The sequence below is a fragment of the Mercenaria mercenaria genome, chromosome 17, assembly GCF_021730395.1.
Source record: "Mercenaria mercenaria strain notata chromosome 17, MADL_Memer_1, whole genome shotgun sequence".
Classification (NCBI taxonomy): Eukaryota; Metazoa; Mollusca; class Bivalvia; order Venerida; family Veneridae; genus Mercenaria; species Mercenaria mercenaria.
The window spans coordinates 63,955,312-63,970,051 of NC_069377.1; the positions used below are offsets into that span (position 1 = coordinate 63,955,312).

General features: G+C 33.6%; 1 protein-coding gene and 1 long non-coding RNA gene across 3 annotated transcripts in view; one reads left to right on the forward strand and one right to left on the reverse strand.

The window, feature by feature from the left end:
* LOC123536808 (cysteine-rich venom protein-like) overlaps window positions 1-14,740 on the reverse strand; it is a 28,750-nt gene that overhangs the window by 13,697 nt on the left and 313 nt on the right. The window contains exons 2-4 of the mRNA XM_053528432.1: window positions 14,121-14,170; window positions 13,624-13,705; window positions 13,034-13,125 (exon numbers count right to left, since the gene is read on the reverse strand). Coding sequence (XP_053384407.1) covers window positions 13,034-13,125; window positions 13,624-13,705; window positions 14,121-14,170 — 224 coding nt within the window. The remainder of the gene's footprint in view (window positions 1-13,033; window positions 13,126-13,623; window positions 13,706-14,120; window positions 14,171-14,740) is intronic.
* LOC123536809 (uncharacterized) lies at window positions 4,765-9,961 on the forward strand. Of its 2 annotated transcripts, none has more exons than XR_006683414.2 (3): window positions 4,765-5,078; window positions 7,449-7,649; window positions 8,272-9,961. It is a non-coding gene; the product is annotated as an uncharacterized LOC123536809 (long non-coding RNA). The 2 variants fall into 2 exon arrangements; XR_006683413.2 differs by having other exon boundaries at window positions 4,767-5,292.

The following is a 14,740-nucleotide window of genomic DNA, read 5'->3' on the forward strand; positions in this document are numbered from 1 at the left end:
TTTATATTAAAATATTAACTTTTTTCGTATTTTAAATTGCAATATGTTTGAAAGCACTTGTTCTAAATTTGCGTAATAAATTTAAACAAAGATAGCAGTTTTGGGGGTTTTAAATATTTTCCAAATTTCAAAAAAAAAAGAAGATGTGTTTATAAAAGTTTCTAAACCCAAAACAAAAGTAACTTTTATTTAAGGGCCAGCATTGTTTCTTTGTGTTAGTTTTTTTTTCTCCATCACTTTAGCCTTTCCAACTAAATGATCCCAATGTAATAACTGAGAGTTAAAAGTAAAAGTGACTTTATTTTGTAAAAATGAAAATAACATATCTAACATCTATAATATCTTTTAGTTCTGTTGTCATTTTCCTAATCATTGAAATACATGATTTTATATATGCACAAACTGCATTTTATAGAGGAAAGTAAAAGGTACAGCGGTCGTTCTGCGTTACCATGAATGTCCAAACTAAAAAATTTTGTAAATACAGGAAAAGTCAACCCCTATCATAATTTAGTGTTATTTTTTAGATTTTTTCTTAAAAAATTATTCATTTCAAAAAACTTTCAAAAAACTATCACATGTTATTTGAAAGTAAACCCTAACGATAATTAAAAGAACCAAAATATTAGGCAGCTATTATAATTACCTTTTTGGGCAGTGAGTCCCCATTTATATGTGGTTAAAATTTTTCACGGAACATGAAATGGGCATAAAGGCTTAATTAAAAGACATGGCCCTCGGTTTTGTAGACAACCCACGAAATGACATGTCTGAGGGGGCTTTCCGGTTTTAAATTTTTCTTTCATAAAAATTGAAATACTAATGCTTAAATTTTGAAATTCCAATTTCTTTTATACATGGATAGGTTCAATTTGATTTTGTAAAATACAGTAAGAGGGATGATTTAATACAGCATTTTTATTTGGTAACACTTAGTTGAGAAAACCGTGTAACCCTTTTTTTTTTACTAGGGAGGGGCGGGCAAATGAAAGTTTAATTGTCTCCTTTTTTCTTGACTTTTCTCCTAATGATAGGATACATTCTTGCCTTATAGAGGTTATGAATCGAAAAAACACAAAAACGACGGGAATTATTCAATTCTGGAACAAGTTAGTAATTTGAATTTGGAAGTATATATATGTGTCTTTTTCGGGTTAAAACAGGTCAAAACATGAGTTTACAGTTTAAAAAAAAAGGTTTTTTGTTTAATAACATTTCATATTTCGCTTGTTGTTTCATATTTTTTATTTTTAAATTTAAAAATGTTGTTGTTTGGGGGTGATTTTTGGGTGACCTATTTTTTGTTACATATTAATTGTGTTTCTTTTCTCTAACAATTTTTTTCAAATGCTTTTTAAACAAGAAAATGATATTGCAAAACAAAGCACCTTATCAGTTCTAAGCAATCAAAAGAAAACAATTGAAATATCATGTCGAGGGTTTATGGGTTTTGATGTTTCCCTAAATAGGAAAAAGCCCCGGATCTTACGAAAAACATGCGATAGTTACGTGAATGCCCCAAACAATGAACACAAAAAACAGAACTTTGAAAAAACCCCCCTACAAAGTTTTCAGGTAAATGATTGACATTTTCGATGGCGCCTTTCGAATTTCTTTAAAAAAAAACTTTCCCAAAAGCATCTGGGATTCCATTTATGAAGTCAAAAGAACAGGGAAAATGCAAAAAAAACCCCTTATTAAAACCTTTAAAAGGTTCCGTTAGTTTTTACCGGATATAGGGGGTTGTGATTTGTCGAAGATTTTAACAGTGCAACAAAGCACGTAACCCCAAAAACAAATTTAAACCCCCCCTCCTGACCAATTTTTTATTCTGTGCCTTAGTCTTTCCCACCTCCCCGTACAAAACACCCCCAACCCCCAAACCCAAACCAGAATAACAAACTCCGCCCCCCCTCCTACATTTCCCGACACACATCCCGAAAATGTTCTTTAAATTTTTCTTCTTTTCCCCCTTTAATCTAACGTATATTGCCCCGTTTTGCGATTACGATTAAAACAAAACAATAAACAAAAACAACAGATATTTATGGTGGGTTTTTTCTGCCATTTCGTTCTGTGACGAGTAAACCCAAAAAATTTTTATAGCGTTTCCCGGGGAACTTTTCATTTTTTTCATCATAATTTAACCACTTGAAACAAAACGGAGCCAGGTTTATCGCGAGCTGAAAGAGTACCCAAAACCGCTAGAACCAAATTTACGGTAACGTGAATGTATTCTACACATGATGAATTTGAGAAAATTCGCCGGAATTAGCAAGGGGCCATTTTGCGGGTAGGAAGTAGTTTCTCTACAGGAGGGAGAACGGCATTCGACCGCCAAATTGTATATTCGACGTTTTGGCACAAAATTTATATGGAAAAACATGGGGCAGACTTTTTTTCAAAAACCTTGTCAAAAAAAATTTAAAAGAAAAAAAAAAATTTTTAGGGGAAAAATGTTGAACCCATTTTGTAAAATGTATGGCCTTGCTAATACTTGCTAGAACATTTTTGGGTAGTAAATCGTCAGCGGAAATCAGGGGATGATCTAGAGACCATCTGACCTGTTTTTTCAAAAAACTAACTCGAAGTCGATAAGGCACTTACTCTGGCCCAAAACGATTCGGTGCACATCTTATTTTGATCGCCAACGTTTATCTCGAGAGCACACATCTTTTTTCGAAGCGAAATCTTATTCGGGCACGACCTATTTTGTCGGTGCTCGAATAACTTAACAAAATTGGGGTTTTTCCAGAACAGTAGCCATTTAAAAAAAATTTTTTAAAGATTAAAGTGGGGCGACAATAACGGGCCACCTTATACATTTTATTTTAATTTGAGTATTTCCCAAATTCGATTGCTAGAATCCCCATTTTGCAGCCAATAGAATTATTTGAGCATATAATAAATTTAAAACAGCAATTTGCCTAAATAAATTTTGGAAGAAGTGTCTTTCACTACCTCCCAGCAACCTTTGAAAGTCTTCTGGGGGGAACCATAGGCGACATTTAAAAAAAACTTGCAAAAAAAAAACAGGGGGAACCACAAAAAATTTACAGTGTTGAAATCATCTAGAATTCACAAATATTTAGCCCTGTACCCCATCCCCCCCCCCCCCCCCCCCCCCCTCCCCCCCCAAACCCCTCCTGCAGAAATTTACAACATCCTAAAAATAGGTAAACACTTCATTTAATAAAAAAGGACAAAAAAGTAAAATGAAAAAAGAAATTATAACTTAAACCCTTTTTTAAATTTCATGATTTTTTCCTTTAATTATCGAAAAAAAAGTGGAGATATATCTAGTATATTTAAGTGAAAAATATCAAATGTAAAAAAAAAACAAAAAAAGAAACAACACTCCAAGAAGTTCTAATGGTCGGCCCATTATCAATTGGTTTCACAAAGTTAACCTATACATGTTCTAAATAATTATTATTTGAAACATAGATAACAGTCGTGCAGCCTGATCTAAATCCAGAAGATTTTTTTATACATCTCTGATGCGCCAGTGACTTAATAAGTGGACAAGATAATGTATAGGCTACTAGGCCGCTAGACTGCTAGGCTGCTAACTTCACGACGCACATGGGTGACAGGAAATGAAAAAATGGATATCCGGTAAAGGAAATATTCATAAAACGGGCCTATTTTGATTGATATTTCATCTGATGATAAGGCAAACAGCCCCCTTTACACATAAATGGTACTTAATATTGTACCTAAATAACATATCTACATTTTAAGGTAGGCTGAAGGTGCAAGGATAACCCCTAGAGGTCACAGGAGATGAAATATGGAAATCAGCTACAGCAAAAACGATGAAACATCAGTTTTTAGACCTAACTGAACAAGTTTAGACCCTGGTTCGAGCCTCTGTGTCATCACATATATCCTTACTACATATGATCTGACTTGTATGGATCATAGCTACCGTTCAAAATCCAATATGGGTATACTGGATACCATCTGAGGTCAGGACATACAATAAAATTATGGAGGAATGTTGGAGTCAAAACAGCATTATTTTTATCAATGTTGGACGGTTTTCAACCCGGTTGGATGTCCTGTGACCCGGTATATACTACTATGTTATATCATAAGATAGGTATAGGTCCTTGTTATCGAATAATATCAAGTTTGAGTATTTGACATACCCATAAAGGTCATGGCAGGTCCTATAAGGTCACCGGGTAGTGTTGAAACTTAGGAAATACGTCAAATTTGATCATGTCTGTACGCCTTTAGACCCGGTTTGAACCCCTGTGACCATGACATAGTACATATATTATACATGCTCGTGTAGGTATAGGTCCTAGCTAAAGATTGAGACCCAGTTCAGGTACCTAGTGTAGCCCGAAGAGTCAGGGCAGGTTGTAGAAGGTCACCAAGCAGTGTTCGAACTTTGAAAATCTGCTTATTTTGACCACGTCGGAAAGGTTTTCGATAAAGGCCTGGCTATCGATTGATGCCATGTACGAGTACCTCGGATAGCCGTTGGATTTGGGGTGAGTTCGAGTCTCTACATCCTGGGTACCTACCTATACCATATATGGATATGTTGGTAAATGTCTAAGCTACTTACAATTCAATATGATACAATCAGAGCTCAGGACAGGTATCAGAAAATTACCTAACTTGTTATATGCAGTAGGGTGCAGACCAAGACTAAGCTGGTCCGGCCGGGGGAGCCGAGAGAATTGTTCCAATGGTCTTGTTGGACTTAGTGAAGATTGTATTTCGATTTCAGGCCCCGCTTTCACTAACGTTCTCAAAGTGAGAAAATTCTCAGCTCAAGATTTTCTCAGAATTTTCTGAGAATTGTCTCAGCTGAGAAATTTCTCAAGTTGGCTTTCACTAAACTTTTTCTCAAGTCTTGAGATTTTTCTCAGCTGAGCCGTAATTTTTTAAGACATAAGCGGCCAAACATCCAAGGAGCCGCGTGAACTTTCCCACGGACACGAGTGCATTATTGGGGGCAGTGGATTTATTCATTTATTGAGACTAATGAAGCGTTGAGAAATGTTCATAAACAACATGTACAGTTTCGGGATATATCCAAATTGTATGTTTGTACAAAGGTATGGCAGTGTATTTTCAATATTATAATTAATCGGCTTCAAACCTGTCACTTTTGAACCAATCAAACACACAGTCGAGGGTACTACGTCATATTGCATGTGTTTTCTTTACCAAATATGGGATTAGGTAAACACAGCCATATGTTGTTACACTACGTGTGACAATTTTATGTTATCGGGCATATGTTTATGGGAATCAGATATGCAGACATAAGTATACATTGTTTTGTGATTCACATATTAATTACTGCATTTAGTGTATTCATATCAATGATTGCAGGGACATAAACAGTGATAATTAGCTATGCATTCTCTACTGTAGGCATTTCAAACTTTGAACAACACAATTTGTTCACAATACTCCCATTCTATTTTGTAGAAGATATCAAGCTTCTTTTTCAAAAGCATTTTGTCATTTCTGTCATGATTATAAATTAATTCTGTGTCTAACGTATTTCGCCAGGTACTCTGTGAGTTGAAAGTGCTGCAAACCATGTACATTTATTTGAAAATGCAAAATGAAAGTGAAAGTATGTACTGGTACTGATGATAAACCCGAACAGAAAATGAGGTTTTTTACCTGTAACTTTTTTTTTTCTGCAGATTGAAATCAATGGTCGGTATCAAAATAAAGCTTAACCTTTGCTGAAAACTTTACATAATTCAAATTTATATTTAGTAAGCAAACTACACGAAGAGAGGGCCTGAAAGGGGTATGTAAAAAGGGGACTTTATGAACGTTGACTGATAATAAATTCGAACCCTTTGTCATTTACAAAATTTTCTTGGTATTATTATATTGAAACTTTCCCCAAAAAGCTGCAACAGTCATTCCTGATCAAGTAATGAAAAGTTAACAAATGTCAGGCCTTCGTGTTTCGACAGTGAGCATGTGCAAAAACACCCTCTTCCCCAGTAATTTTGGATACATTTTTTATACAAATTTATGTAAGTCATTTATTTATACAGAATATTTACCAATTTTGTTTTTGTTTTCACCAGTTGGTGTTGTAAGTGGAAACTATTAGATGGTGTGTTCAATTTTATAAATAACCGATTGCAATCGAATATTTCCAAGGTGTTCGACTTTATCATCTGTCCGGGTTTATCATCAGTACCAGAAGAACTGTCAAAATGAAAAAAAATGCAATATTTCAAAAAATATATAAGTTAATTAGATTTCATTAACCAGAGTACCTAGATAAGTATGTTAGACACACAACAAAAACAAATTTAGAGAAAAAAATGTGTTATAAAAAAAAAAGATTGACATTTCTACAAGGGAGAATGTGGACATATATAGCTTCAGTTAGAGGTACATGTGTTTAAGACAAAATACAAAGTATAACCAAACAAGGTGACCTTTATAGAAAGTATCTGCTACTTGTGTATATGTGCTATGAATATTATTGTTCTGTCAGGTATAATTTCCATTTATGAAAATTTACATGAGGGGGTCTCAAAGGCTTTACATGATCCTAGTTCTACTTTTCATTTCTACTTTCACTTTCAGTTTGAAATGTGTTCCATTTTTTTAAATTACATTTTTGCAGCACTTTCATCCCCAGACTTCCTGAATAACCAATATGTTATGTCAGACAATAGTATAAACATTAGTCTCACTTGAGATGCAAACTACAGGTGTCATATATAGGCCTAGCTTATTCCTGCTATTAAATGTTGCAGCTAGGTTTGTAATATATCATAACTCGAGACAGGACCATATAAAAACTATTTTTGACATAAGCATGGTAACAAAATATATTTTTGAAACAGAAGTTTGAAAATCTGTATGACAGTATAACAGCATTTATGATGGGAATTTCCAATCAGTATAATATATGTATATTAAAGCTTTTACTTCTTTTTCTGAACACTTCTGTATATTGTAGATCTAAATAGAGACAGAATATAAAATTCCTCAATAAAATGCTAATATATGTTGTTGTTGTTTTGAAAATCATTATGAAAGAAAAAGCTGTTTCAGTTGTAAGGCATCCCTGAAATGTCACAGATTTTGATAATGGTTTTAAATGTTTATTGTCAATGCATATGTTTCAAAGTATGCTATTTAGTTTTATATCTTTATATATTTTATATGTGGTTTATATAATACACACCAACACACAATTTTATTAAGATTCTTGTAGATATCAAAATTATTTTGCTAATAATTATAAGCTTATGTACCCAATAACCATTGATCTTGTATACCTAAGGCTCAAACTTATTGTTTAAGATTTTCTATATTATCAAAATCTTTGTGTAATTTAAAGATTCATATTCCTTCTTATAAATGGAATAAACTATATATTTAAACCTGGTTACAGAGCAATTTTTAGACAAACAGTTTTATATAATTCATATCAGGTCACAGCCTGCTGATGAAGATCCTCAGCTTATTATACAGAGATCAGGGTTGAGCTGTGTGCTGATTCAAAAGATGCTAATGACAGTGGATAATCCATTCTGAGTTGTTCTAGGACCATTCACCAATGTTTCAAAACACTGATGGAACTGAAGGCAGTACATGTGCTGGTGTCTGGCCTGTGATTTCAAGTATAGACTATAGTATGTATTGACTAAGTTAGTTACTCAATGTTTCCTAAATTTGCAAACTTTATTATAATTCAAATCATGCTAGATTTTAATTTTACTCAAAAGGAAATAAAGGAGAACAATAAATAAAATCATGCTTGCAAAATATACAGAAACCAAATTGATACCCTGAATGGAGGCATTCATTTACAAACATTTGAAATGGATCAGTCTGATTTTGACCAAGTATTGGTTTTTGTTTGAAACTTTCACTTATGATATTTTGCATGCTTAGCTCAGAATATAAAACACTAGACTATGAATCAAGAAAAGTTGTAAGTTTGATCCTTTGGCTATGCATGCAATATCTTTAACAGTTTGAGAGAAGAACATGTCTAAGTCATTTGTCCACCATTGCTTACTCATTTACAATGGGAAGTTGTCTGTGAGCACAAGGCATTTCTAGTAAAGAATGCAGGAACACTTAAAAGGTTAACAGAACACTGTTACATGACTGAAATACTATGGCAAAATTGAATCATATTGAAACAAAAAACAAAAAAAAAAGGAAATTTTGCTCCATAAATGCATATTAACAAAAACAAAATTTGTGATAGTGTACTGTATATCACATAAAAAAACAATTCCTTTTCAGATTGTTGTACCTCCTCCTGATGTATCTCCTTGAATACAATATATCTGCCATGTGAAAGGAACAAGCTGCAAGATATGCTGTGGAAATGGGGGCCTATGTAAAAAAAACATTTTATTTAAAGAATATAAGAAATCTGACACTAAACTACTGAAAAGGTGCACAGGGGACATTTTGTGTGTATAGACTTTCATCAAGATTCTGAGAAAGTTGATTTATGAAACAAAAATAGTCATATTGTGTCTTCAAAGCTGAAAAGATTAAGATCTTAGGAAAACTTAGGACTCAAGAAAAGTAATGGGGTTATGAAACTGTAGTGTTCAACATTTAAATTGTTTTTTCTTTTTTCACTACATTTTGTGAAGAGGGTTCCATCACAAGATGAGAGAAGAAAAAGCTTAATTATTAAAAAAAAACAATATAGCCGATAGATATACATTGTTGAAGGCATTATCTTTGTTTACATTAAATTTAAATGTGGCTGCCACCTTGTTTGTTAGAAACATAAAGACACATTAATTTCTTGTTTTCGAATTTTATTAACGGATTTATGTGTCAAAGACTGGCATATGGGTGAAAATGTTACTGAAAATATTAAATCAGTTTTTATTGATTAACTCCCTTTTTGGCTTGTGCAGTATAAAGTCATGTGCATCATTGAAAGTATATGTAGTACTTTTCTAACCAACTGATAAACATTCTATTTTTGGAAAGTTTGTTGCATAAAGTTAAAGGAGTTTTTTTTTGTATGAAGTTTACATGGTGTAGGCCTTTAAGCTGTTTACTTTAAAAACCACCTTGTATTTTTGATAATTTCTTATGTAATTAAGTCATTTCAAATGTTTTCTCTTTTAAGTGACCCTGAGTGGCAGTACTTGTTGACTACAAAACCATCTACTATAATTATTGGTTAACTAATTATTGGAATAGTGAGTATTTTAACATTGTTTCATCACAATGCACTCCTTTATGGGAATAGGGAGGCAATAGCACATTTAACTATTAAACTAATTATTAAACTATGTCATTTGAATGAAAACAGCCTTAGACACACCTGAAAATCAGATAAATTTAAAAATACATGCAAAGTTTTAAAAATGTTTTTTGGATTTAAGTTATAACATTTTCTTATTTTTATCTTCAGTTGGTTATAAATGCAACTGATTGTTTTTATCAACATCTGTTGTCAGGTGTGTTTCGTCCCAATTTAATTTTGTGACCCATACAGTGTTTCCAGGACTCATCAGTAAGAGAAACACCATCAACTTGAGTCAACAACATAACTTTTAACATGTGAACAGAAGTTAATTATAAACATTTTCAAAGGAACATAGTGAACTGGAACAGTAAATGAAAATTATAAAAGAAATGAAAACCTGTACACTTTGGCATTTCATAGTTCTTTTTAAAAAATCAAATTTATCTGAGAAGACAATGACAGTGAAATATAAAATTTTACTTAAAATTATTGTTGTAAATCATACTGAAATCTAACAAGTTACTGGTAATATAAATTTAATCAATAGCATAGAGTTAAGATTTTCTGATATTTTTGGAAAGATTTGAAAAACATTGTACTTTAAATGTTCAACCAATATTTTAGATCAAATTATGAAATGCCATATCTATTTATAAATGAATAAACTGTTGTCAACTTATAAAAATTTCTGTTAACTTTAATAGATTATTAGAACTTAAATATTTTCATTGTCTTTGTGTCCATCAGTTTTTCTACTTATTCAATTACATCATGCTATTTGCCACTTGCTAAATGTGAAATATCTAAAGTATAGATGTTAATAGTTAACAGCACTGCAAAATGCAGAACAAAATATTTCCAAATGCTTATTAATGAGTGATTACTTATAAACAAGCTGGTGTGTAGAGCCATATGTAACATCATGCCATTATGTAATAACTTTTATCACTTGACATGGCTAGAGACTGAACCTACAATATCCCACTGAAGTGGTGGGCCATCTACCACTTAGCTACTGAGGCCTTTGAGGCAACAGGACTTGATTACTACAAAGTGGAGATTTTGTTTAAGCAATAGGTTAGCTTAGTTGGTAGAGTACTAGTCCTGTATGAGAGGGTCGCCAAGATTGAGCCCTACAGCAAACTGACTGCACATTTTACTCTATCTGTTCAATTAACTAGGTGCACAACATTGGACTGCGACTTTTTTATAAAGTAGAGGACGACTTTTATATAGCAGGGGAGTTTATTATGGTATAGGACTTGATTACCACAAAGGGGAAATTGTTTCAGCAGCTGGTTAATTCAGTTGATAGTGCGCACACCCTGTAAACAAGGGGTCCCGGCTTTGAGCCAATCACTAACTGCTCATTTTTATCACCCCTTGATAATAACCCCCAAGTTGTGAAACGAAATTTCACAATTTTGTTGTGCGCTATTATTGGATTATTATTATTAAGAATAAGGACTTCTAGGGACGTTATAGTCCTGGCTTCCAAAACTCTAAATGCCGCTTTAAATATATATATATATTTTTTTTTCATAGTTGCGGCTTTAAAATCCAGTATATAAACCGGGAGCGCTAAAGATCTTAAGCTAGGGACGTTACTGCACATGTCAATATATCTCGGTACGAGCGTTTTTGGTACGAAACATAGGCACAGTAAAACGTCTACCGTACTTAATAAATTTTGTCTTCAAAGTTGTGTAGCATTCAAGACGAGAAAGAAACAATTTAGAAACAGTAAAAAGGTTTGAAAATGTCGTTCTTGTGGTAAATTAATTGCTGCATGTGTTTTCAAAGCGTAAACAGCGTCCCTAGCAACAATCGGCCATTTTAGTTTTACTTGGATTACTTCCCTTGAAATTAAGAAATTACCGTCTCTTACGAAGTTAGTTGTCATCCGTGTCATGCTGGTGGACTCAACGTGAAACTGGCACCGACTACGGCGGCGGCGTATATTGTATCGTCGAAAAGTCGCCATTTTGTTTCTTTGAGAAAAGCACTGAGACAGCCCAACCCTTGACTCAAGAAATCTGAGAAAAATCTCAGCGAGGAAGTTGAGATTTTACTGAGAGATTTTTAGTGCAAGCCAATCTGAGAAAAATCTCAAGCTAAGAATCAAAGTTGAGATTTTTCTCAGACTTGAGCTGAGATTTTGACTTGAGAACGTTAGTGAAAGCGGGGCCAGGACTGCCTTGACTGCTGTGAAAACTTCATATTTTGAGAATATTACCGAACTTTTACCCCTAGCCGACCGGGTTCGAACCTGACTTGACCTGTTTCCTCGAGGTACTGGCTTGCCCTTTGCATTTATTAAAATCAGACATCAAGTTATGAAGATATAGCTTCTCTGACAAGGCCCACCCCTCTATTTAGTATATGAAGAAATATGCATATTTTCACCAAAAATGGTACACTTTTAGACGGTCCCCCGACGAAACCTTTGGCGGTAAAAAAACTATAAATTACATATCCGTTTAGACCATGTTTAGATTTATTTTATAAAAGATATTCATTAAAATATCTTGTGCTTGGAACATTCTACAAATATTTGAAGTTAATGAAAAACACGAACTTTTTCCGTATGGAAAGTACAGAAATACAGCTTTTACCCTAAATTACGTACATACGGACGAACAGATGTTGTCTTTTTTGTCACAAACGTTCAGATATTATAATAGCGATTAGTCTCAGAAAATCTGATATGCTAGAAAATGTCGAAAACTTTATTTTATGTGAAATAAAGTACAGTCGGATTTAGTGGTGTTCAGCCAGCAGAGACTGTCATTAGAAATTTGTTTCGGTGTATTGATAAATAATACCCAAGAAGAATTATATCGATCAATTTGTCCAGAAATATAATCCCAAGCGACAGTGCGACAATGCGAGGTTTTACTAATTCTCGCAACTATGTCTATTGGATTTCAATTTCACGATGCGAGGTTTAAAAAAGACAAGCGACAATTAAGACGATAATTGTCGCCCTCTTAACCTCGCGAGGATTGTTAAATGTCGCATGTAAGTATGTTTTCGGACAAGGCGACAACGCGATAATTATCGCGTTGTCGCGTGTTGGCGAGGCGACAATTTAAGTGGCACGAACAGGATTCCGTAGAAGTTATGGAGCCTGCATATCATAGGAACTGCCAAAAGACAAAATTAAAAAGCAGGCACCATATCCAAGGGATGATTATACAATACTCAAAGCTATGAAAGCGGGAGTATTGGAATCACCCAGACCGAAATGTTTTTGCTAAGAAATTAAACAGTACCAATAACACGACATAAAAGTCGTGCTGAACGATCTGAGAAGATCGAAATATAACAGCTCTGATTAAACCTAGTTTCTGTGAAATTTCATATTGTCTGTAGGTTTCTCCTTAAGACCATCCTAAAATAAAGACAACACCTTAGTACGTGTATGTGCATGCTTTAACGTTTTCCTTCTTGCGTTTCAGTATTTGCTTAATGTGAAAATCTAAGAAAACCTATGTACGGTTACATCTAATGGCCACCCTGAAATTTGGAGCATCTCGCTATTACGAATTAAACTGTACATAAATACATGTTATAAATTTGACAAGTTCATTTCAAATTTTCCTTAAGGCCAACTGGCACATGAGGTTAACAAACATGGAAACGGCGAGACAATTATTTAAAAGGAGAAGGAGGTTGTTAACATTCAGTTTTCTACATAAATAGCACATTCTAATATTACAACATTAATACATTTATATTGTTGAAAAAGACGTTAAACCCGAACACACACACATATTTACTTACTATAGCCATCATATCGCTTGCTGGAGGGGAGACGATTCTTCTCTCCTCATTGTGTAAATCCACAATGAGTTTCTGGTCTTGTGATGACACTCCTGAAATGTTTAATGTATCTACTATTTTATGACATTCCTTTTAAAGAAAAAAGTGTCTGATATTCCTTTTATTCAATTTGTATCCATTTTTAATGTTTTCTTTGAAAACCTGAAATCTGTAATTAATTTAAAAGATGTACGTGATGAAGTTGAAAAAAACTTTAATATAATAAATGTTTAGCAAGATTGATCTTATATCGAATTTTCTTCCCTCAGGATAAAAAATAATAACCAGAAGTGAGAAAATTTTGAAAATTATGCTATGAATACACAAGAAAGAGTGGATAATGCGTTTTTTTTACAAAGGATGGCAGATTATTTTCTGTGTATATTTCCAACGAAAATATTGTCGACGTTAAGCATAGTATAGTTCATATTTGCAGGTATAATAAGCCACATTTAAAAAGACTTGTTACGGAAAGTTTACCTTGAATAATATTCAGAAAGGGGTAGTTTCGTGTACTGCATACTGAACAGTGATATTAAATTTGATCCTACCTGATTTTACTAGTTGACTGGATGGTGCCTTACAAGCAGAATGTTCAGGTTCAATCTTCTTATACCTCAGCTCACAGGACCCCTGAAAAAAAACAGTGCATTTTTATTCTTGTCTTATTTTTAAAGTTTTTCACATGTACGCTTGTCCTTTCACTGTGTTGTTTTATTCGTATTTTTCGAGAAGAACGTTGCTGTCTTAAATTTGTTTTCTACGACAAAACATGATTAGATATGCTACAAAATAATGTCAATAAAAGCATAATTTCAAATTTCCGTCCAACAATCAATGAGTAATGATAACGTTACTTCATGTCCCCGAATCCCGTGTTGTTATCTATGCTCTATGGTCTGTCATTACAGCAAATGTGACTAGGTTTTCTCATATTATTATAAATGATATGTGCGATAGAGAGGCAATATAGAACTGCTGTATCCGTGATACATACAATGACAAATTAATAAAAGAATATTATTTAGTCAGAGGTTAAAATGGTTACCGATCGTTTTCGTTTGTTACTCATTCCTCCTCCTCTTGCTTGCATTGTATCTGAAAATAAATTATGTTATTATTATGCAGCTTTTTTTCTGTGACCAAAACAGAATTTCAGAGCCTAAATAATACTTTTTGTTAGTTAGGTCGCTAGACCAGCAATAGGAGTCCTCCGTTACCGACAAATCAAAGTCAGTTGCCGCTCACCTCTGTGCATTCGACCCAGCTCGGGTCGTCATATGAGAAAGTCCTCAAAGAAGCTTCGGTGATTGTAACCAAGTATCTGGTCGTGCCTGCAATCATGTTCGGAGGGGAATCTTCGGTCGTCCATGATAATTAAAGATGGAAAATCACCCTATGACCAAATTGTATGTCACAATATTATCTTAATTATTTCTATCCTATCACTAATAACATGACGAAACTTGTACAACATTTCATTTTTTGCCTTATCAGATCTTATGTTATTTATGAAAAATATGTATTCTTGAAAATGTTGTTAAAATTATGATTTTCCAACAGATTCTGAAAACTTGTGTGAGGTCTTAGATTTTCAAACAGTCAAGAACGCGAACCTGTCAGCTGAATTTTGCTGAAGTATATATTGGTGGTTTTTTTTAAATCAAG